Here is a 22,318-nt window from a genome sequence, read left to right on the forward strand (position 1 = left end):
GCGAGGGAAAATAAAAAAAAAAAAGACCTGTTCCATATTCCCCCTTCTCGCGAGCTTAATTTCCAAGGACTCAAGGAGACCAGTGAGCTCGCTGGGGGGGTGAATTTTGTGAAGGGTTCGCCTATATCCTTGTGACAGCGAGCGGGATGTAGGCTCAGCGTCACTTTCTGAAGGGGCTGTCCCCTCAGCCGCTATTGTTTTAGGGGGCTCAGATATAGCAGCAACATTGCCAGGTGCTATTTCTTTAAAGCTAGATTTACCGGGTTAATTTGGCTGAGGGACGGAAGTAAAAAAAAAGAAAAATCTGGATTCTATTTACATTTCCATTTTTAAATCCAACGACAGAAGATATAAGAGCATAATACTTCAGGCTGCTCAAGGTCTGTGGTTTTTAACGACCTTCCATTCCCACTCAATACCCAAACCCATGAAGGTCTACTGAAGAAGGAAGCTTGAATTGAACCCAAGCAAAACCAGCCAGCAAAACTGGAGCCGGTTAGGAAAAACACATTCAAACTGATCATGCTGTAACGGCTAGGTTTATCCATCATCACTGGGGAGAAACTCCCATCACGGAGTATTGCCAGAGAAGGACTTGGATCGACTATCGGCTCATCAGTGAGGATGAGCAGGAGTCCCAAGTGTGGTACCTCAGTGTGAAGGAAACGCAGCACTCACGCAACCACTGTGATTTATTTGCTGCTATGGAAAACCCACGAGGGCTTGTAAAGAAGCAAAACACCATCAGTTGGTTGAGAGTGGACTGTTTTTATGACTATGTTTACTACAAACTCTACCCTACTGATTTCTTGCTGGCAAGGGAGCTCTGGTCCCCGACCATCCGTACTGAAATACCACAGGAATTTAACAAGAATAGCCAAGCACATCTGAATTGCTTCCTAACACAAGACCGGATCAGCTCCTAACACTGCTTTTCAAATTCAACAGCAAACCGCATGGTTATTATGCTCCATCTTCTAAATCATATGTAAGTCTTTTTACTTAAAAGTACCTTTTGTAGTTTAAGCCCACAATCAATCTTAACAGCATTTTCAGTACAGGCACAATGATGGCTTTTATTGCAATGGCTTGAGCGCAGACTTTACTGATACCAGCATCTCAGACTGGTTTTAACTTTGCTGTCCCATGGATTCACCCTGGTAACGCAGACCGGGGTCTCGTACCAAAAACACGAGCATCTGCCCTACGCTTCTCATTCCGAGTCTGCTCTGCGTCCTGCGGTCTGCTCAATTCCAAGCGTAAATCAGACAATCTTGCACCATCCCGATCCCTTTTTAGATTTCTCCTCTATCTTTGGTGTTTTTAAAAGCCATGCGCTTGGGTCTCCAGACGACCTCAGAGTTTACAACAACCACGTCTGCCTGGACGTCAGTGATTTAGATGTTCGCTCTGTTGTGTAAAATAAGCTTGGGTTCAGTTCCCTACTTTATAAAATCGCTAATGGTTATGTAATGGAAGTCAGGCACCAGACAGTGGTCCCATACACCTCGAAATTATCTTCTGTTGGCCCCTAAGTAATTAACACTGTGCCTAAGAGGCTAAATAAACTGGGGAAAATAAACAGTTCAAAACTCAGTGCTGATAGTACTTACAAAAGTGCAGTGCTCAATATAACCAGAAGCAAAGTGACTACTAGTACTTAAAGTGCTAGTTTCAAAGTCGGTTTGGTTCAGTGTCCAAAACACAGACAGAACGTGGGGGATAGCTAGGGGTGAAATTAAAAACAGACAGCACTGCAACTGCACATGCCACACCAAAAGTGCTTCAAATCACACCATTGCGGAGAGATGCATAATGCTACGGCTCAGCGTGTGAACACAGACGAGCAAACGACTGACACCTTTTAGGTTACGATAAAGAACAGCTCCATTAACTCCATCACTACAAACCCATTCAGAAAGCAAGTGGTCACAGCTTACAAAAAAAACCCACCTCAAAACCAAGAGTCTCTCGGAACATTTACGAGTCTTTGCAACTATGATACTCAAAGTCTAGCAAAAGCAACCCTGCCCAGTATCTGCAACAAGCTTCGCCGACGCTTATCATGCACTTTACAGAGGAGTCGCACTGCAGACTGCCTCCTTTTTACACGCTATCTTACAGTTAGCCTATTTACCTATTTATTTGTGGTTTGCTTTTTTTTTTTTAGCTTTCTGACTATGCATTAAGCTGGCTTTTTTCTCTTAACCAACCTACCAGTCAAAGGACAATTAATGCAAGAACAAGACAATGAAGGTGGTCTACTAAACACTGATGTTACTGACGTGCCGTCCTCATTTTCATGAAGGAAAACACTCTGGAGAAGGACTTTGGATCGGCACGCTCCTGGAAAGAGGCTGGAAAAGGATGTCAGGCATTTCCCCTTTCTCTTTTTAAACATGTGCTTCCCACCAACTGCCCCATCACCTATTCCAGCTGCTGACATCTGCTTTTTTGTTCCCTCACGTTGAGCTGCAAGCCCAACTCTACCTTTTTACTTGTGCTGGAAAAGCAACGACTCCACTCACTGGAAACAGGGTGCACGAAATCTCCCCGCTAAGGTCTGCGTTGGTCCCAGTCCTCACTCTGGGCTGGAAGCGGCTCCTTGCAAGCCGGGACATGCTCCAGCAGTGCCCTTCCATCCCCTTACCTTGGGAGCTCAGCGCTTGTGAAAACAGGGTGTTTTCTCCCAAAATGAAAGTGGCAAATGAAAAAGGGGAAACCAGACCTTCAATTCTCCTATGTTTCAGTAGGCACCCCAAAAAAAGGGCACTGAATAGCATAAGTGGCTCCCCAGGCCCCGCACGCATCGCCGTCCACTCTCCCAAGAGTCGTACAAGGCAACACCTGGCTGTCCAGCATCTGGTGCGTCTCAGCTGGGTACAAATCTTTTTTATGGAGAAAGCTCTTTTTAAAACAAAAGTATTGACTTGCTGGAGTTGGCAGAGTATGTCGGGTATGCTTCAGGTATAGCTGCAGACATTTTCCTAATCAGAGAGCAAGCACTAGGGAGATGGTTTTTCAGAAGCAGGTAACACTAATTCCCCAGGGGTAAAAAAAAGAATTATAAACCCAGGTCACTTATTTCCACTACTGCCACAAAGACCTGTATTTAAACAAGCAAAAAGCAAGGTCGCACATCCAGAGGCTATGGATGTAGATCCACTTTTGCAGATGTACAACTGGAAAGAAAGGAGCCTAGAAAAGATGTGGGATCTGGAGAAGGGCAGCACTGTGATTTCTGCAGGCATATGGTGGGGAAATGCAACCATCTCAGTCCACAATCCAGATAAGAAAACTGCTGAAATGATATATCCAGTCCTGTTGCCAAAGCCAGCAAGGTCTGGGGAAAGTACACAAGTGCGTGTACGTGGCCATGACCCTGGTACCCGGCAAGGAACACGTCCATCAGGGAAGGAGAGCGAGTGTTACAAGGGAGAAGTGTGCCAGCTTGCACACCACGGCTTTATCGTAAATGATGGTCGAGTCTTGCGGGATTAAAAGCAATTGCTGAGCATTACGCTGGCCAAAGCAGCACCTTGCAGGGCCATATTCAAGCCTGATCTTGCAAGACTGGCATATATCACCACTTCCTATACGGAGGTGCTGGGATAACATTTGGTTTAAGTACCATTGACCTCCATGTTGAGACCAAACCCAAACATTGTACATACAGAAAATTAACCAGCCTGAAAACTCCCGTACCAAAATTGCTCATTTTCCAGGTCTTTTTATAACGTGTTCTTTCCCATCTTCCGATTGTAAGGATTTTTGGCAGACGATTTGGAAGTGGATAATAAATCTAATGTTAGGACACTGCGTCAAATTGCACAGTAATTTCCTGCACTGCTCCCATAAGGAAGTTTTCACATCGCGTTGTATTTTTGCTGCTTAGTTTGTCCAAGGACACACCGTTGGCCACGTCTGAGACTCCTTGCAATTCTGCCTCCACTTGGACTGGCAACCCTATTAAATTTTTAAAAAGAGAAGCTATTACAGGTTTTCTGGGAGAAAAGGCTGCGTGCTAGCCTGTGACCTCAACTTCAGCCTGAGCTCTGGATTTTAAAGGCATTTGTAAAATCATGCTTCAGCCGGCGTGCTAGATTTTCATCTAAATATTCTTGGCAACTTTTCCAGTCTCCAAAAAACAACTCATTTGAAAGTATATTAGAAGGAACGTTTTATTTTTGGAGGCGGAGGCTTTTGCTGCGTCGAAGTCTGCAGATATCTGTGCGCCACAATTAAATGCTGATTTTCAGCGGTGAATAAAGTGATTCCCAGACACAGCCTATTGCTGAGTAAAATGTGATCCCAGATCGCTCGGTATCAGAGGCATAATGCGAACTGAAGATGCGGGGCCATTTTTAATTCTATGCTAATTATCGCAACAAAAACCAGATCCTGCAGCAGAGAGAGCGATTCCGGGGAGAAATAATCATCCATCTTTTGTAGTCCTAGCCGTGCTGCTCAAGAAGCAGCTTATTTACAAAATGGCAATCTCTAGAAAAAGGCCATGTTATTGTTGCCCGAAAAAGCTATATATTCAGATACGTACTGCTGTCATTCTGGGCGTGCTCTGCCTGGGAAATTCTGCTTTGAAACTGAACACTATAAAGTTCAAGTACGGGAAACCGCATCCTGTTCAACAAATACCAGCTGTAGGGCTAATGCAACCCACTGTACCACAGAAACGACGCTTGGAGATCCTTGCTTTGAAATTCCTGCTTTTGGTTTAGAGAAGGAAAATCATATGACCTTTAAATTATTTATACGTGAAAAGATGTTTTCAATAAAAGCATTAATGATGTGTAAACCAAAATGAAATTCCAAATGCAGACTTTCTGCATTCTGTATGGTTACTTAAACGTGGATGAGAAGCATCTTTCCCCTCCCCACACAAAAAAATCCATTGTGTAGTATGACATAAAAATGCCCTTTTTTGTATGCAGGAAAGAAAACACCAACGTATAAAACCATGAACCTGCAGAGTAGTTGCCAAAGGGATGAAAAAATCCCCAAGTAGCAGGCATGCAATCTGTTTCTGTTCCCCCACGTACCACCGTAGTCCCTGAAGAGGCTCTAACACCCGACTGCAGTGCGAGACTATCTCACGGAGACCTGAACCTGCACCTTTGGGTCACAGCCAAGCAAGACACCAAGCACCTCGGCAAGTCTTCCCGTTGCAGCAGTTTTTCCTTGACTATTAAGATCTAGCCTTCATCAAAGAGCAAACGTGTCCAGGGGAGCAACGTGTACGTGACAAATTTATTCATGGGGACCTCGCGACCATAGCTGCTGCTTCTACCTGGGAATGCCACCACCACCAACTCACTACCGTGGAAAGGGCTCTGCTCGGTGTTCTCCATCTCTCCTCGCTGGGTATCCACACACGTTGCTAGACATCGATGACGCCTGTGTCCAGCATTACAAGGCACATTCCTGGGGAGCCGCCGAGTAACTCCAATACATCGCCTTGCTGTAATGACGGTGCCTGAAGACGGGAACATTGGACCACAGGGACCACATGTTGAAAGCAAAACATTTTATTACCATCGGTTAAGCTTCATAATGCACACTTATGAGTAAGATAGAGGTTATATGGAGATCACTTTGCTCGCTACCAACTACAGCTTCTGGGATTAAATGCAGCAGCTGTTGAGCGGTGCGTAACATGACCAGTGGAAAGAAAAAGAGAATAACAAACAGTTGAAATGGTGGGGGGAGTAGCTTGGCAGAAAACAATCCCCTAACATGAATTTCAACCAGAAATCATTCTTTTTCTGCTGTAGAAAAAGCCACAGCATCCTAGACAACAGCTGGTGACCAAGTACTGCCCTCAAAACGCACCCCTCCAACTCTACACGCACCTCAGCATCTACCACCTTGTACAGGCACCGCAGCACCGACACAACATAGGAATATCGGAGGGGACCGCTTTTCCTCAGGGGGGACAACACCTCTACAGTCAATGGATCAAGCCTAGGTGCAAAGCAAGATGCTGCAAATACAGGAGCCCCTTGCTTGTCTAATTGTAACCCCTCCTCGCAGTACACAGGCGTTTATCAGAAATCTTGCGTCACCATGAAGGCAGAAAGGTGGATTACAACTCATATGTACCCCAAATTCAGTGTGGTTGGCTAGCTCAGCAACAACACTCTGCAAACGCTCACCTGGTGTTGATTCAGATGTGTGACTTTTGGTTTGTTTTCTTTAAGTTTCCACGCAATGTTTTTGGCAGTAAATGCCATCCTGAGATTGCTTCTAAAGAACATTAAGTTTCTTCCACCACGAATTGCACCTTCAATGTAAGATCAAAAATACGGTTATCTTTCCTAGAGGTTAGAGGTCACGAAAAAGCTATTTTGGACCATCTACTAAAGAATCACTAACATAGTTTAACAGCACCAGCTTTTTTAGCCCAAATCAGTTTACCTTCCAGTCAGTCTTCTACAAGCAGCTTCAAATTGCATCAAACCCTGTCCAGAGGAACGCTCTATTCTGATCTCCCCTTTCCCGATATTACAACTCTTATTTCACATTAGTTTCTGCATTCATACAAAATTCAAAGGAGAGGAAGAAAATGCCTTCACTAGTAAAAGAGGACTTCAGCTATTGCTAGCACAAAACTACCAATTTTTCTTCTTCCAGAAAACAAACTGCTTGGCTAGAAATGTGGGAAGCTCTTGGAAGACTGAAAGCCCAGAGGGGGCTGGTGTTTAGGCTGAGGCAAGTGAAAAATACTCATGTCTTAGCCTCTTGCTTGTTCTCTTTTGCCCAGCATCTTCAGCTTCGCTGAGAGGAAGAGGTTGGCATAGGTTTTGAACAACCAGAGAGAGCACCTCTAAGGCTTATTTCAACAGCTCAAGGGCTGCAGTATTGAGGAGGAGGATGAACTTCACTTTGTGGAGAGCCTGAGAAGGTGAGGAAGCTAAAAGGATCTTGCAGTTGGTGCTTTTTCTTTCTCTTCTTGTGGCCCAGAGGGGCTGAGAAGGCTGCATCGCTCTGCAGGAGGGCACTTCAGAGCCTAACGCAGGAGGAGGTTTGGAGACAAACAGGGGTGGTAGACCAGTCCACCCCAGAGAGCCACCGTCCTCTCCGAAACAGCCTGCAAAGTCCAAGCCACGGGTCTGTCTTCACTCTTACCTCTTGGCTCTTGTCTCAAGAGCTTGCTCCTCTAACTTTCTGTTTGTCTTTTGGGGGGCTTGCAGAAATACTTTGGGGGTGACATCTTGTCCTTTATAGGTTAGCCAGCAAAAGCGACTGCATCTTTGCCAGGTCTGGAGTTGCAGTCCCTTCCTGTTCTTGGATCATCTCAGAAATGGCAAGAAGCTTTCAGAAACCGTGGGCTGCTGTTGAAACCTTGTGAGGCTGTGGGTTGTCTAAAAAGGGATAAGCACGTTTAGGGAGGTTATCCCTACTTTAGAGGGTGTGTCTTAAGAGCAGAAAACAGGTGAGAAAAACAACAGGTTAAACTGCAGTTTGCTGCTGCAGGGAGGAGTAAGTGGGCACCACCTCTGCCATACGCTCTGGATTGTGGGTTTTCTTGGGGATGCACACATATCAGCACAAAACATGCACTGCCAAATAAACTGACAGTTTTAAGTTGTTTTTAAAAGAAAAGCCTCTGTAATATGCCTTCACCAAGATAACCCACAGTTAAAAAGCTGGCAGCATCCATGAAAATGTTCATCAGGTGATTCCAGCACCTCCCTCCTCTTCTTTTTTTTCTTCTTTTTTTTTAATAAGATAGCTAGAAGGAACTTATCACTTGTTAACTCAAAGGGTCGCCCCTGACAGCACTGAGGGATGACTGTGCTGGTGTAAGCAGAAAATGCTGTTACCGAGCGCAGGGGCCAGGATGCAGCAAGCTTACGTGCAGACTGCATGCTGGCACATGCCGATCCCAGGACAGAAATGTCCGTATGCTCTCCAGAGTGGCTGCTTAACTTGCGCATCAGGCAAGAGTTAAAAGTCCCATGAGGCAGAAAAGGAAGGCTAAAATAGTTGGGCTCCTGTGGTACCCAGGATAAAGCTGTTTACGCCTCCCCTTTGTAGTTATACTGTGATATACCATACATGTGGGCGGTGGTCCCTTGCCTAGCTGAGGTCTCTGTTGTCACTTTGACCCAGGTCTGACATGCAGGCTCTGATGGTCCCTGGTCCTGGTGGCTCCTTGCATCATCACCCACTGCAGCAACCGGAGCCAGAGCAGGACTGTAAGAGAGTAGATGGGAGATTTGGCAGAGACACAACTCTTATCTCAACATCTTTGTACCTACTTTGCTGTGGGTATGCTCGTCCCATGTACCTGAATTTACTAACCCACATCAAACCCTTGAGCCAATTCCCAAACTGATGTGGATGTGCCTTGCTGTTACGCATGCAGAACAAAGTGACTCTAATTATTCTGCAACCAATTTAAATGTCCCAGGGAGAACGAAATCCTGGCAGTGTTCAGCTCAAGATGCGTACTTCCAGACTGCAGCCTACTTCTGTGTTCAGAGAAACAAAATTAAGGTTACACATAACAATGGATCCAGGCACAGCCATGAGTTGCGGCAAGAAGAATCTAAGCTGAGAGCAATACTTGTAGCAGACGCAGTAAAGCTCATCCCTGGGGAAGCTGTCCTACGTTGTCTACAAGCCAGATGTTGCATGCTAGCTGTTCGGAGGAAGAAGCTAGCCTACAATAAGCGCATGATTATATCTACCCCAGGTAAGTGGTTCATCCAACCCTACTCGACCAAGAACGATCACAGAGGGAAGGAAAGGCTGTATGGTTAAATAACTGCTCCTTTGCTGCAGCATCACCCCAAGCCCCACAAGAACCTGCCTCAACCTGGAGTTAACATCTCCCAAAGCCCCACTGCCCATGCAACGGCTGCAGAAGCAGATGAGAGCTGCAGAACAGGATGCCTTTAGGTCCCGGAATGGTTAAGGCCAATGAATAACAAAATAGACACAGAGAAAACAACTGCCTGGGAAACATATAACCAGCTATGCATCTTTTTGTCCTACATCGGCTGCAGCAGTTAGCAAACACACGGGGATGGAGGGAATCAAGGCACATTGGGGCTCTGCACATTTCCAGAGAGGTTCATAAGCAAGTGCTTAATAAAAGGTGGTGAGCTTCTGAGGAAAACCCCTATTTAGGGCTCTCAAGCCAGGTCTCACCCATGAGGCATGAACCGGACTGATAAACACTCTTAGTGGTCAAACTGGGAAACGGAACAGCACAACCAGGACCCAGCCCTGCAAGCAAAGCGAGAGGAAAATGTCCCTATACACTGAGCCACATAAACATCTACAAGGGTTGCTGCCCATGCTGCTTTAGTGACCTGGAACTTCTTCACCGTTAGAGTTGTTAGGCATTGGAACGGGCTCCCCAGGGAGGTGGGGGAGTCATCGTCCCTGGAGGTGTTCAAAAAACGTTTAGATGTGGCGCTTCGAGACATGGTTTAGTGGACAGGGTGGCATCAGGTGTACGGTTGGACTTGATGATCTTTGAGGTCTCTTCCAACCATAATGATTCTATGATTCTGTGATTCTATGTTTTGCAACCAGACAGAGCAAGAAAGAAGATGCCAGTTTAAAGGATATGCTCTGAGATAAGAGGCATGAGGTTTGGTTCACCTCATGAAACGCAGTGCCTATTCGCAGCTCTAGAAGTAAGCGTTAGAGCAAAAAAACTCTTTAAAACTGTTTCCCTAATTTTTCCATGATGGGGGGGGGGGGGTATTAAAAATGCTTAAATTAAAAAACTTCACCACTAACTATAGTGATGTGCACACAACTTTCAGGAAGGGTCCAGCAAAACCTTTTATATCTGAGAGAAAGGAAAGTGACCACATCAACAAGAGACACACTACAGCTTTAAAGGACTTGAAAGTAAAATAATTTGTGATTAGGGGTGGAACAGGAGATGGACATGTTAAATTGATATCAGCTGACAAAATCCCCTTGCCAGAGAGCTTTTAGAAGCCAGAAACACGTAAATGGTTTAGTCAAACAAAGTTTTAGAGCTGGCTCTTGCGTTTTGTGCTTCCCCTGGTATTTACTGTTGTGAATTTGTAAAAGCATCGGAGCTCAGAGAAACACAGCAGTCTGCCCCAAAACCCCCCCGAACTGGAGGACTAACTACTAGGCACAGGCACACCAGGATAATCCTGCACCTGCCATGAAAGGCGAAGAGAGAAGAAAAGCGTTCGGCGCTGCATTAACGGAGTTACAGGATCTAGGATAAATGCTGCCACAAAGAACTGAATCAAAGCCTTGCCCTCTGTTCTTGGCTGTCGACGGCCTCTGTTCATCCCTGCTGCGACGCCTAGCTGGGAAAAGCGCTTTTAAAAGTGGCACCAGCACAATGCTACAGTTTTCAAACTCTTTGCAGAGTTTTTTGGTGTCTCGGCAAAGAGACTGTCCTCATAGGCAGCTCAGTTCCCTGGCAAAAAGTTCTGACCACCACTATAAAGATCTCGGGAGTGGTTCAAAAATCTGGAAGAAAAGAAAATTCAGCTATCATGAATGCATCCCAAACAGCAATACATCTGTTGACTGCACAGTGAGTTTCATTTAGACCAGAGCACTGCCCCATCACCTCTCCTCTGCCTAAACCTACGTGCTGTCTCTGGCCTTAGATTCCCCCGTGAGCTTCCCGCAGGAGGGACGGTTTTTTTACAGCAGGGAGTTCCCAACCATGCCGCAGCACAGCAAACTCCTCCACGGGATGCTCAAAGGAAAAAGGACAATTTGCAAAGCAGCAACGGTCGAAGGGGAATTTCCAGAGACAAAACAGCTCCTCTTCCACCCCAGTCACCCAGGGAAGCGGTGGGAGCCAAGCAAATTCCAGACTTTGCCTCCCGCTTTGCTCAGGTGCTGCAAAGTCGTCGGGGTCTGCGGCTGCCAGCACACAACGGGCTTCAGCTCACCCTGCACAGCGTTCACGCACAACAGCAGGGATAATTAATTTATGTTAAAAATACCGGGACTGCATTGGCACATTCAGCCTTTTCCCTAGGAAGAGGAGGGAAGAAAGAGCAACTGCTGCTTGACAGATGTTAGTCATATGCTTAAATGCACTTCTGGAAGGGGCTCAGATATACGTGTCGAGTGATTATAGAGCAGTGTGACAGGCTGCATGGAACAGGAGGAACTTCTCTACAGTCATACCTACACAAAACTGACAGATCTCCTCGCAATAAAAATGTTACTAAGGAAAATCCAATTAACTTTCAGTGCACCCGAAGCTTCTGGGAATTGGAAAATCGCCCAAAACCCGTGGTTCTTCAGGCAGTTCCCTGGCACGGCTGGGTGGGCACTGCTTGCGGTGCAGCCGGCAAGGAGACAGCGACAGGTTTAGGTTTTAGGTTTTAGGTTGGATATTAGGAAGAACTTCTTCACTGTAAGAGTCATTAGGCATTGGAACGGGCTCCCCAGGGAGGTGGTGGAGTCACCATCCCTGGAGGTGTTCACAAAACATTTAGATGTGGCGCTTCGAGACATGGTTTAGTGGGCATGGTGGCATCGGGTATACGGTTGGACTTGATGATCTTTGAGGTCTCTTCCAACCATAATGATTCTATGACTCTATGATTCTATGACACTATTCTATTCTATTCTGTTGGAAAAACCAGTGTACTGGGTGTACAAAACCTTGTATTGTTCGCAATCCTTCCACCTGAAGCCGGTAAGATCGCAGCGAAAATACCTCTCCCAGTTTTGGATTCTGTAATTCCGGATTCAAGGAAAAGATGGACTCATCAGAAAGTAACAAGAACGTGATGAGGGCTAAAAATTACCCTTGGTGGAAAGTTTTGTATTTGCTTAGAAAAGGATGCAGAAGAGACCTGACAACAGTCTTTAATTATGTAAAAGAGCTGCAGCAAGGAAGGGAACAAGCTGTTTCCATAACTCCTCTCCAGAGCATGGCTTGAAGGGGAAAAAGCGATAGAATGAGATGGAAGCAAGGGCCACACAGGCTGGACAGCAGGAAAAGTATCTGAGAGTGAGCAGGGTGAACCACTGAAACAGCCTGGGGAGGGAGGCCGGGCATCTCTGTCACTGGAGATTTAAAAGAGAAGATTTTTTTTCCAGGTTGTTCAAGTTGGAAAAAATATAGATGCTTTCTGCTGTGTGGACCATGAAGTGTACCATTAGAGGCACCCTCGTACTTGCAAATTTAAGTTGAGAGTCAGGTAGGTTATTCCTTTGTAACCTTCTGCAGACTACTGAATACCAGCCTGGCTGAAAAGCAGCCTGAGGACCGGGTCAGGTTTAGCTAGTCCTGCCTTGAACGGGGGACCACATCTGATGTTCTCCAGAGGTCCCTGCCAGCCCCACTGTAATACATCTTACACGAGGTTCTCTCATCCTCCTCGCCCTCAGACTTCTTTGGTCTTTCCTCCTTCTTGGAAGGGAAGCGGGAGGTGGAGGAGCTCTTGCAAGGCTTGTGAGACTCCATTCAGGATTGAAAGCTCAACTCTACTGAACAACCCGGTGCTATTGAACAGTACGCCGATATAGCTTCATATATCATATACATATATCGTAAACAGCCGAGAAAAAAAACAGCTGGAAAACTGAGCAATTGAAGGTCAGGAAATGCCAGAACGAAGGATTATCTGAGTAACCTTAATTCCGACTGCTTTGGACATATGCATAGAGAGCTTAATTACGTAATCTCTTACAACTTTCTCTCCTCCTCTAGCACATAGGTTTCTTTTTCATCCATCATTCTGTGTCCTATCCAAGCCTTACCTACGCATACTGTCCAAACACTGCATAAGTGTCTACTGGGCACATTTCACACCACATTTCTTCTTGTTTTGCCTTTGGAGATCATCAGTATTGATCAGTATAAAAATTCCTAACACCAAATGAACTCGTCTTCATCACACCCCTTTGAGGTAGGGAGGTATCATTCACCCCATTTTATCAGTGGGGAACACAGGCACAGGCAGATAAAAGCCAAAGTGATCCAGTCTCCATTATCAGGAGGCCCAGCTTGAGACACAGACAGCTTTTCCAGAGTCCTCGCTATTATTACAGCACTTCACTCGTTCAAAGCACAGCTTCCAACAGCTATTAACACCGACCGCTTCTGTACATCAGACCTCAGAGTACCAACGCCGGTGTCCAGGAAAACAAAGGCGATACAAGTGGTGATCATCTGCAGAGTCTTGTTAAAAACGACACAGACCCCTTTGCAAAGACAGGCACAGAGTTTGCTTCTTGAAAGCAGCTTTCTCTCCCTCTGATGCCCTCCAGCCTTCACCAACACCTTTCTTCTGCAACGGAAAAGAGCAGCTGCCCCATCGATAACACAACCCTCCGTCACACAGCCCCGGCTGGTTCCCGGAGCAGGAGGCAGTCAGAGCAGCCTGCGGAGCAAGGCTCTGGTGAAAAGCACACGCCAGCATCCATAAGATGGGATGGCATGAACAAACCTTACAGGCCACCTACACTTGTATGCTCCCCTAAGCTTCTGCAGGTATTCCTGGGCAAGCCTCCCAGCACAGTAAGAGCCAAGCCACTCAGGTCTTAAAAAGCAAGCTGCAAAAGCAATAACTCCATCCGTCGGACCTGCTTGGCCCCAATGGCTTTGTCGGGAAGTCTCAACGCTTGCAGAGTGTGTTACTGCCAGATAGATGTGCCCCAAAGAGGAAGGAGGCCCAGCCAAAGAGACCTACCCTGGTCCCCGAGACGAGCGTTAAGATCCGGGCTCTCTGCCTCCTTCCCCAGCTCTGCGGGACTCGAGCGCTGACGGTGCCACCTATTCCTCCTACCGCAGATAAAACCATCATCATGCTCTGCGATTCTCTGGAGCACGAATCTTGTCCTCGCTTCCCTCCACCCCCTCCTGCCTTTTCGTTCCTCTGCCTCGGTGGGAAGCGCTTATCTCTGCTCTTACTCCCCCTCTCCCTCCGCATCGTGCCAACACACGCTCAGAACAACGACCAGATGGGAATACTTGTAAGAGCCTGAGGTTAACCCGTGTCTTTTATCCCACATACTCTCTGCTGTTTTGAAATGCAGATTCTATTGCACGCGATTTGTAGTGTAAAGATTTAACGTTAATAGTATAGTATGTTGATATTGCTTGTGAAATCTATCTCCCTGCTCGTATTGCGTGTTGAACATCTCTGATACGGAAAACAGAAAAGACAACAGCTAACACGTTAACATCTCAAAGGGGAAGGACCTATTGGAAAGAGGAAAATATTACTATTTTTAATATGTATATGCATATATATATATATTTAATATTCCTCTCTCCCTTCTCCTTATGTTAATTTGTGCATCACACATAAATTCACAGACGTTACATCAGCACTGTGCTTAGTGGGGCTGGGCAGAGAGGCTTAGCTTTAGCTATCTTCCAGCAACGGACACGAAGGGCGATCTTTTCCTCCAATTAACTCTGCGTGGCAAATGGTCAAGCTGAAGAAACAGCTAGACACAAACTTCTTCTGCCTGCGGGATGGATCTCCCCCACTGCAGTTAAGAAACCCATCTGACCGGCTGCATCTCCATCCAACAACTCCAAGGCAGGAGCCGTTATCCCGCCCTGTTGAATAACAGTATGTAGGATGGGTCTGAAACACTTAAAAGACACAGTATGTCTTTTTTTATTTAAGGTGGCTACTCTGTACAGAGCTAGCAATTTCCATGTGCCACTCCAAGCGTTTCGAGGTAGCCTATCATTAAGAAGATGAATTAGCAAGTCGTTAATGATGGTTTTATTGGGGTGGTGGCCAGGCACCTGGAGGCTAGGCCAATACCTCTAGATACAGGACAAATGCAACACACGTTCAACAAGCATGAAAAGGCCAGAAGGTACATCCAGCGTACACATTCCTAGAAATTAATGTACATAAGACAGCCCTGAGGCTGCAGGTTCACTTTTTGCATGATGCCTCAGGATGTGGAAGGAACAATCAAATTACATCCATCACAGAAATGCCAAAACGGCATCCACCTTCTAAAACCTCAATTTATGCTTTGACATTTCTGGAAAACCAATTTTTAATCCACATCATTTATCAGGAGTTCCTGGTATTTTACTTTACCTCAATGCTTTAAAATATTGTTGCCTTTATGGAGGTACAGGTGGGGAACTGAACATGGGCATGACAAAATATTAGGAAGAAAAATCAGCGTCAGCCCATGAAAGCTGCTGCAGATTTTGGAGAAACAGAGCAGGAAAATATCTGTCTTTAGCTTTTTCCAAAATGCCCGAGTCCAGAAGCACCTTGTCCTCTGGCTGGGCCCTTTCTTTCCCGTGGTCATGATAGAATTCAGCCATTTTTAGGCAAGACCGGATCACCCCAAAACATCCACAGCCATGATTTCGCAGCGCTGATGGGCTAAACGATAACGAACTGCAAGCATGTAGAATGTGGAAAGCAACCGAGACCCTTCACAGGAACCGCAGTCCCACACAGGTTTCACTTCTACCCAGAAGAAAAAAGCCTAATGGCTGAATCTTGTTTCTCCAGATGCTCAAATTCGCTTGTTTTTACATCTACGCCATGAAATTTTAATGACTGTAGATGAAAGGACAGAGAGGTCAACAGAAGACATCACCACGCTAGCGTTAATAACGTAAAGATGATATACCCACTGCCCAACAGACAGTATGCCCTACAGCCAGGAAACAACCTGTGTATATGGCATCGTCCGCAGGTACGAGGAGGATGGCTTAAACCTGCTGCCACCTCAAGCCATCGCCAACTCGCCCATCCAAGGGGACAAGGTCCGTGGTCCCAACCTGCCGGGCGTCTACAGGGACTTATCATGCTCTCACAGGAAATCTCGGATACGCTGGACAATGCCAATGTTCATGCCAGCGGGATCAACGCCGGAGGGATGATTTGTTTTGGGAAAGGCTGTGGGGTGACGGCCTCGCTCAGGTTTATGCAAGTAGCTTACAACATGTCAAGTGTAGCCTTTATTTCCACTCTTACATGGATAAACTCTTTATTTCGAATACAACCTTTACTTGAAAGGAATGGAGGGGTAGGAGGGAAAGGTGAATTTTAGACATCACAACACGTTAAGCAATTAAAAATAAAGGGCATTTTAATTTTGGAGGAAGCAGCATAGAAAATTAAATGGAAGGCATATTTTTCTTTAAGAATTATTTTATAAATTGTGTGTATATACTGTATGTACAGCAAAAGTAGGAATGCCATGGAACTAAAACCGCTTATTAATTAATTTTGGACTTGGTGCAAAATCTGCCCAATAAAAATACACGATAACAAACCTTTTTCTGCTATAAAAATTACTACGCTCTGATAAAAGGGCCGCAAGTCAAGCAAGCAGTAGACTTCTTAACCCCCACCAACTCCCTTCCCTATGAGTTTAGGTCACTTCAATAGGCCATAGGGAAAAAAAATTGGTGCAATCATTAGACTATGACATCTTTAGCAGAAAAAAAGTGTGCTGACATTGATTTTGGTAATTGCTTGCTTTTATTTTTTGTATAAAGGACAGGTTTTTAATACTTCCACTTGGGATTTTATGAACATGGTAATACAGGTTTGCAGAGCCAGGGGACTGCAAGATGGCATTGAAACACGATGGGGCCGGCAGTACCTGCAGCTGCCTCTTCCTTTACAGCTCTCACCCTCAACGATGCCTCCAAGGGTTTTGCCTTCTTTTGACTACATTTTCCCTTGCAGCCTTGCCGAAAACCTAAGGGATGACAGCACTTAAAAGCAGAAATCTTACAAGGGCCGTGACAAACAGCACGCAACCAGCTCTCGGTGAAATAACGCGTTTATCCAGACCGGTAGTAGAAGAAAACTGTCCCCTCTTTAGACTGCGTACTTCAGATAAATAAGATTATTTCGCTACAAGCTACTACAGGCTACGATATACTCACATAAATACATTAATGCTTATATGTGAATATGAATGTGTATATATTGGATACAGATAAGAAACACTTACGACAACGAGTAGATTACCAATAACCGCTGTAGCTTCTTGCTGGGTAAAGTCCGTCATCCAGACTTGACACGACGTACCCACGACGGCGGGTTTTGCCATCCCCTCCAGAGCACCCGGCGGGTCACCCTCACCACACCAGTGCAAAACACTTCCCCACCCTTCGTTAACGTGCCCCTGCCTCCGTACTTCACCGAGAAAGCCGGCTTGATGGGCTGGACTCAACACAAACCTCCCAGCTGCAAGGCAGGGGAAGCCTCCGCAGCCCCCTCCACCCGGGACAAGGTTTTTAGGGACTGCCTCAGCTTCTGCGCCAGCAGCGAGGAAAGCCAAGTACAAGGGAACTGCTGGACTCGGCTTTGTCAAGACTATACGTGAAAAGCTTGGTTTTAAGCCGTGGCAGCAACGTCAGGGACCCAATTTGCAGAAGGGGCGAGGAGCTGCAGTGACGGCGGAGCTGAGGATGCTCAGCAGCTCTGCAAATCGCAACTTAAAAAAAAAACATCATCCCACTCTTGGTGGTTTGAGAGGATCCTCAATATAATGCCTGTCCTCCTCTAACATACGAGCAGAGCTGGACCAAGCAAGTACAATAGGTCTCTAACAGACACGTGCATGCAGGAGACGGCTTCTTTCAGCATTAACTACATTACCGAAGCATCCCCTTACCAGAGCGGGAGCAGAAACGTGCTCCTAGTATTATTTACACAATATAAAGTGCATTACAATTTAATTATTGAACTGACAGACTTTCTGCCGGGACCGTACAATTTTGAAACAGAGGTGAGGGCTTGAATAGGAAATTCTCTCATGAGAAAAAGAGGTTCAGACTGGTGCTCTTCACCCTGTCCTCCTAAGGATTGTTTTTGGCCGTTCTTTCTAGTGCAAATAAGCTTGTGTTTTCTCAAGTTTAAGGGACGTGGCAGTTTCAGGGCATCAGGAACGAACATTTAAAACACATTAGGGATTCAGCATTCCCGAGCATCTCGATGGGCCCTTCTGCGCACAAGCGGCCCGCAATATCACCGCTCTCAGAAGCTGAAGACGCGCTGCCAAAAATAACAAGGAACCCGTTTCCGAATCTCACCGTTAAAGTCTTGCATTGCTACATTTTGAGTGAGTCTGTATTACCCTCCAAGGACAACATCTGCAAACATCGGTGCTTTCCATTGCGGTGGAAACCCATGGCTAATGGTTTAACCATGGGTGATCGGCTATGAACGTGAAGATCCCCATCCAGTTTTGGATACTAAGGTGCATCCCATGCCAGGGGAGTAAATGCATTAGTGGATCCTACGGGATACCTGTGTGCCAGAACCGAGCCCGACCCAGTAGCCAGCAGATGCTGAATTCCTGGGTGACACTTACAACAAACTAATGCCATCGGAAGGCCAATTCATTAACAAAAGATAAAGGCTTTTTTAAAAAAACAGGCAGCAATAAGGAAAGCCATTTCGCATCTTTTTTTTCTTTTAAAACGGTGAAGAAAATATCCCTTTCCAATCGCTTTGCCTGTCGCAAGTATTTTCCTCACTGATGCTACAGGAACACAGGGAAGGCATGATCACTTACAACAAACGCGGTCACTCAGGCTAATTCCAACGTAGGAGCTTTTACGATCCCTTGAAGCTAAAGGTAGGATGGGACGGGGAGATGTCAAACTCGTAGGGGAGGAATGCCACATAGAAACAGGAAGGAGAGCATAAAAAGTTTGTACATTCATAGCTCCAGTTTGTTGGAATATAAGTTAATCTTTAACTCCAGGCACTGTGACAGGCAGCAGCAGTCAGCAATACGCTAACATATGCATCAAGGACTCATTCACTAAATTCTGGTTTCACACCAATAACAGGATGTAGAGTTATTTTAATGTTAATTTTGTTCTTTTTTTTTTTAATTGACGTGTTAAACCATTGGGACCAAAGCCCTAAGAGCGATGATGAACCAGTACCCCGTTTAACCTCCAGCTGATTCATCACGGTCCGCTAGCTGTTTGAGTGGTGGAGCGAGAACATCTCTCCGAGAGTTGAAAAAGTACCTGAAAGAGCAATCTATGCAGAAACGGATGGGAGTTTTTGACACTAAGCCAAAGGCTTGGTTGCTGTAACTGCTATGTGTGGTTTTGCCTAAAGGGGGAATCACCTAAAACAGTGAAATTAACTTTGTTACTTCTTGTCACAACCGTAACATTTTCCTAAAGGTTCTTTGGTGACTTTGGTGCAAGCTTTTTTTTTTTTTTTTTCTTTTTTTTTTTTTTTTTTTTTAAGTTAAAACAGATCGAGTAGTTTTAGTACCCAAACTAAAGTCCAGATTATCCTCTTGGTTCCCAACCCTGCCGCCCCAACTTTTCTCGTTATGGTTAATGACGTTAACAGGTAATACCATTCGGATTCAGCGCGGCCATGCAGCGTGCAGGTGGGTCCAGACTAAGAGTGATGAACGGTCTGGTTGGAGATAAATACGTTTTTCAACAGACTAAAAAAAAACATGTAAAGGTTGCATGGCAAAATAGCTGGTCCACATGCACACTGGGCCACTCTGTAAAAAAAACGCGATTCAAATGATTATAAATATCTGATTAGACACAGTAATGCTTACTTAAAAAAGATCTTAAAGGTGGACAACACGTTATGTGAATTACCTGGAGCTCAATCAAACTCCCGCTGGTTTCAGAGGGGAAGGAGCTGACTGCCCAAAGGCTGGAAAAGCTCCTTTATAAATATTCATGTTTTAAGAAACAAAGAATTTTCAAAATCTTTCGTCAACCTCCTAAACAGATAATTATATATATTTTCCCTCCAGGCAGAGAGTTTATATCACGAGATGTAAAATTCACATTACAGAGACTTCAGCGGGACAACACCGAAACCTGTGATGGGCAATCAGGAATTGAATTGCTTGATGACAGCCCCAGCTCCGAGTGGGTGGGAAGGGGGTGATGGCAGGGCACGGATATTATCTCCTAACAACACCACCTGTAAAATCAACACGACAGAACACCCGATGCAGCATTAACCAAGGCTTCCGAAACACGCTACGGGTAAGTATGAGAGAGATGCCTTTTTATACTTATCTAATGGTGCACCAAACCCCCCAAAGGTCTTTCTCGCAGTGGGAGGAGAAAAACACCCGGGTATTTTCCTCACACGGGTAACATCACGACCGCATTAATCTCATGTTTGGGAGAGAAGCCAGGAGCCTCAGTCACGGCGGTCCCTCCACCTCCAAATACCTGCTCCACAGCTACCTGCTGGAACCCATAACATGCCTAATACAAAAATACCTTTTGACATTTTGGACAAATGCATTAAAAATAAAAAAATCACCAGCCTCGCATGGGCAGAACACATAGATGAGGAGTGTGTTATTATTCATTGCCATTAATTGAAAAGGCTTAGCACTTGAGTAGAGCTTCACTGTCCTGGGATACTTGGGTTATTCGGTCAGCACAAAACTACGAAATGAATAACAAATCTTCCGCTCTTCACCAGCACGTTATAAAGCTCTGACCAGTTATCGAGGTTTTACCCACACAGAATATCGTTTCAAACTCAATAACCAGCATATGCCAATTTTAAAACCTCTGCCTCTCCTCATACACATACCAGCAATTCACATGAAGTTGATTTTTGTCATAAACGCCCTATAGCTACGCTGCTCAGCCTTTTGACCGAGTACAAGCAGAATTCAGTCCTGGAAAACCCATCATAAACAGAAACCGACATATTTCAGCATAAGGTTTGGGGTTTTTTTTTTGGTATCACGTTGAAGTGCAACACAAGCCTTATCTAGACTATTTAAAGGTCAGAGTGCCAGATTTTTTTTTTTGTGCTGATACGCATACTTCCATAGTCTTCAACACTCGAAGCAGCTGACTCATACAGACTCGGGAGGTCGGTACTTTCATAAGACATACGGAGATGTTTTGGGCATAATTTAACATGATAACCAGACTCCCATAACATTACATAGTGGAGTTAGCAAGAACTACTGGAAAAGGACTTTACAAAAAAATGGGGCAACTTGAAATTACTATAGGTCAGTCCCTCTCACCAATTTCTGCTTGTTTTGTTTGTTTTGCCAGATGGCCAGTCCAATGCACTCTATTCGAGACCCTCTTGCTCTTCACCACTGTCCCCTCTGGCATCCATTCTTTTTTCTTTATGGCTGTTGTAAATTCTCCTCATCTCTTCTTCGTACTTGATAAAATTTTCCCCAAACCGTGTCCATGCTTTGTATGGAACCGTGATGGTGTTACGGTAGGGTGGCCTCACCTCACTTACCTTCAGGAAAATGCCATACCTGTTGGATCCCACGTCGAAGTAGAAGCGCTTGTTGTCCACTCGGAAGGAGGTGCCCTCGGGAAGCTCCGGGGGCTCATCGCCTCCCCCCCGGCGATCCTCTATGTCCCCCTCGCCATATTCTTCAATCAGCTGGACCAAAGCATCCCTGAACTCAATCATCCCTTGCGCTGGAAGGACGATCGTCTGCTCCTGTCCCAAGCTGTGGCCAAAATAACCCATCATGCCAGGTCCCCTACTCATGGTTTGTCTAATCCGCAAGAAGCGCCCTCGTTGATTCTCCTTCAGGTCCAGGTAATACTTTCGGTTGTCCCTCTCGATGTACTCCGTTTTGAGGACGCTGTGAGGGTGCTCTTCAGAGCCAACGGACACTGGAGGCGAAGGCGGTGGGTGTTGCTGTCGCCTCCGGGGATGCTGCTCTTTGCCATTGTTGTGCTCGTGCCGGTGACTGTGGCCGCCTTTCAGACCCAAGTGGGCATAGTGCTCGATGAAGTCCCCCAGGCAGTCTTTCAGCTCGGCAGCCACGGACAAGGAGAGGGTCAGCTTGCTTTTCCTGATATTGTCCTGCCTGCCTCTTCCTATCCAGACCTCAGCAATCTTCAGGAAGCGGCCTCGGGAGCTCTGTTTCACATCCAGATAAAATCGCTTTTTCTGGATGTCCACCCTCTTGGAGGCCAGCTCCTGGATCTCCATGCAGGCCCCCTGGGAGGAGGCCGGGTAATGGTACTGCTGCTGGGACTGGGAATAAATGCTCCTGTGCAGGCCAGAGCCTCCCAGGTTCCTTCCTCCTCCTCCTCCTCCTCCTCTCCCTCTTTCCATCTCTACCAATCAGCTGGAAATAATACATAACAGAGACACAGATGACAACATCAGCATCAGGGGCCTGCTCGCCTTCTCGGCGGCATCTCCGTTTGGCGCTGCTCTTCCTACAAAGACGCCTGCATCCCTCTCCGCTGCCACGGCACGCAGCATCGCAGCAAGAGGATCCCGGGTGCACTTCGCCTCCCCTGCTCCAGCTCCCGCCACCCGGACGACCTCCTCCCAGGCAAGGGAGCTCTCCTTCC

At 46.0% G+C, this 22,318-nt stretch overlaps 1 protein-coding gene across 1 annotated transcript; it reads right to left on the bottom strand.

Moving 5' to 3' along the window:
• Positions 1–21,003: 21,003 nt before the first annotated feature.
• PURG (purine-rich element binding protein G) lies at positions 21,004–22,073 on the bottom strand. Its single transcript, XM_009697137.1, has one exon. It carries the CDS (start codon positions 22,071–22,073, stop codon positions 21,057–21,059), a length of 1,017 nt encoding a protein of 338 aa, XP_009695439.1. The 3' UTR covers positions 21,004–21,056.
• Positions 22,074–22,318: the final 245 nt, after the last annotated feature.

Source organism: Cariama cristata, unplaced genomic scaffold (assembly GCF_000690535.1).
Source record: "Cariama cristata isolate BGI_N322 unplaced genomic scaffold, ASM69053v1 scaffold34453, whole genome shotgun sequence".
Taxonomy (NCBI): domain Eukaryota; kingdom Metazoa; phylum Chordata; class Aves; order Cariamiformes; family Cariamidae; genus Cariama; species Cariama cristata.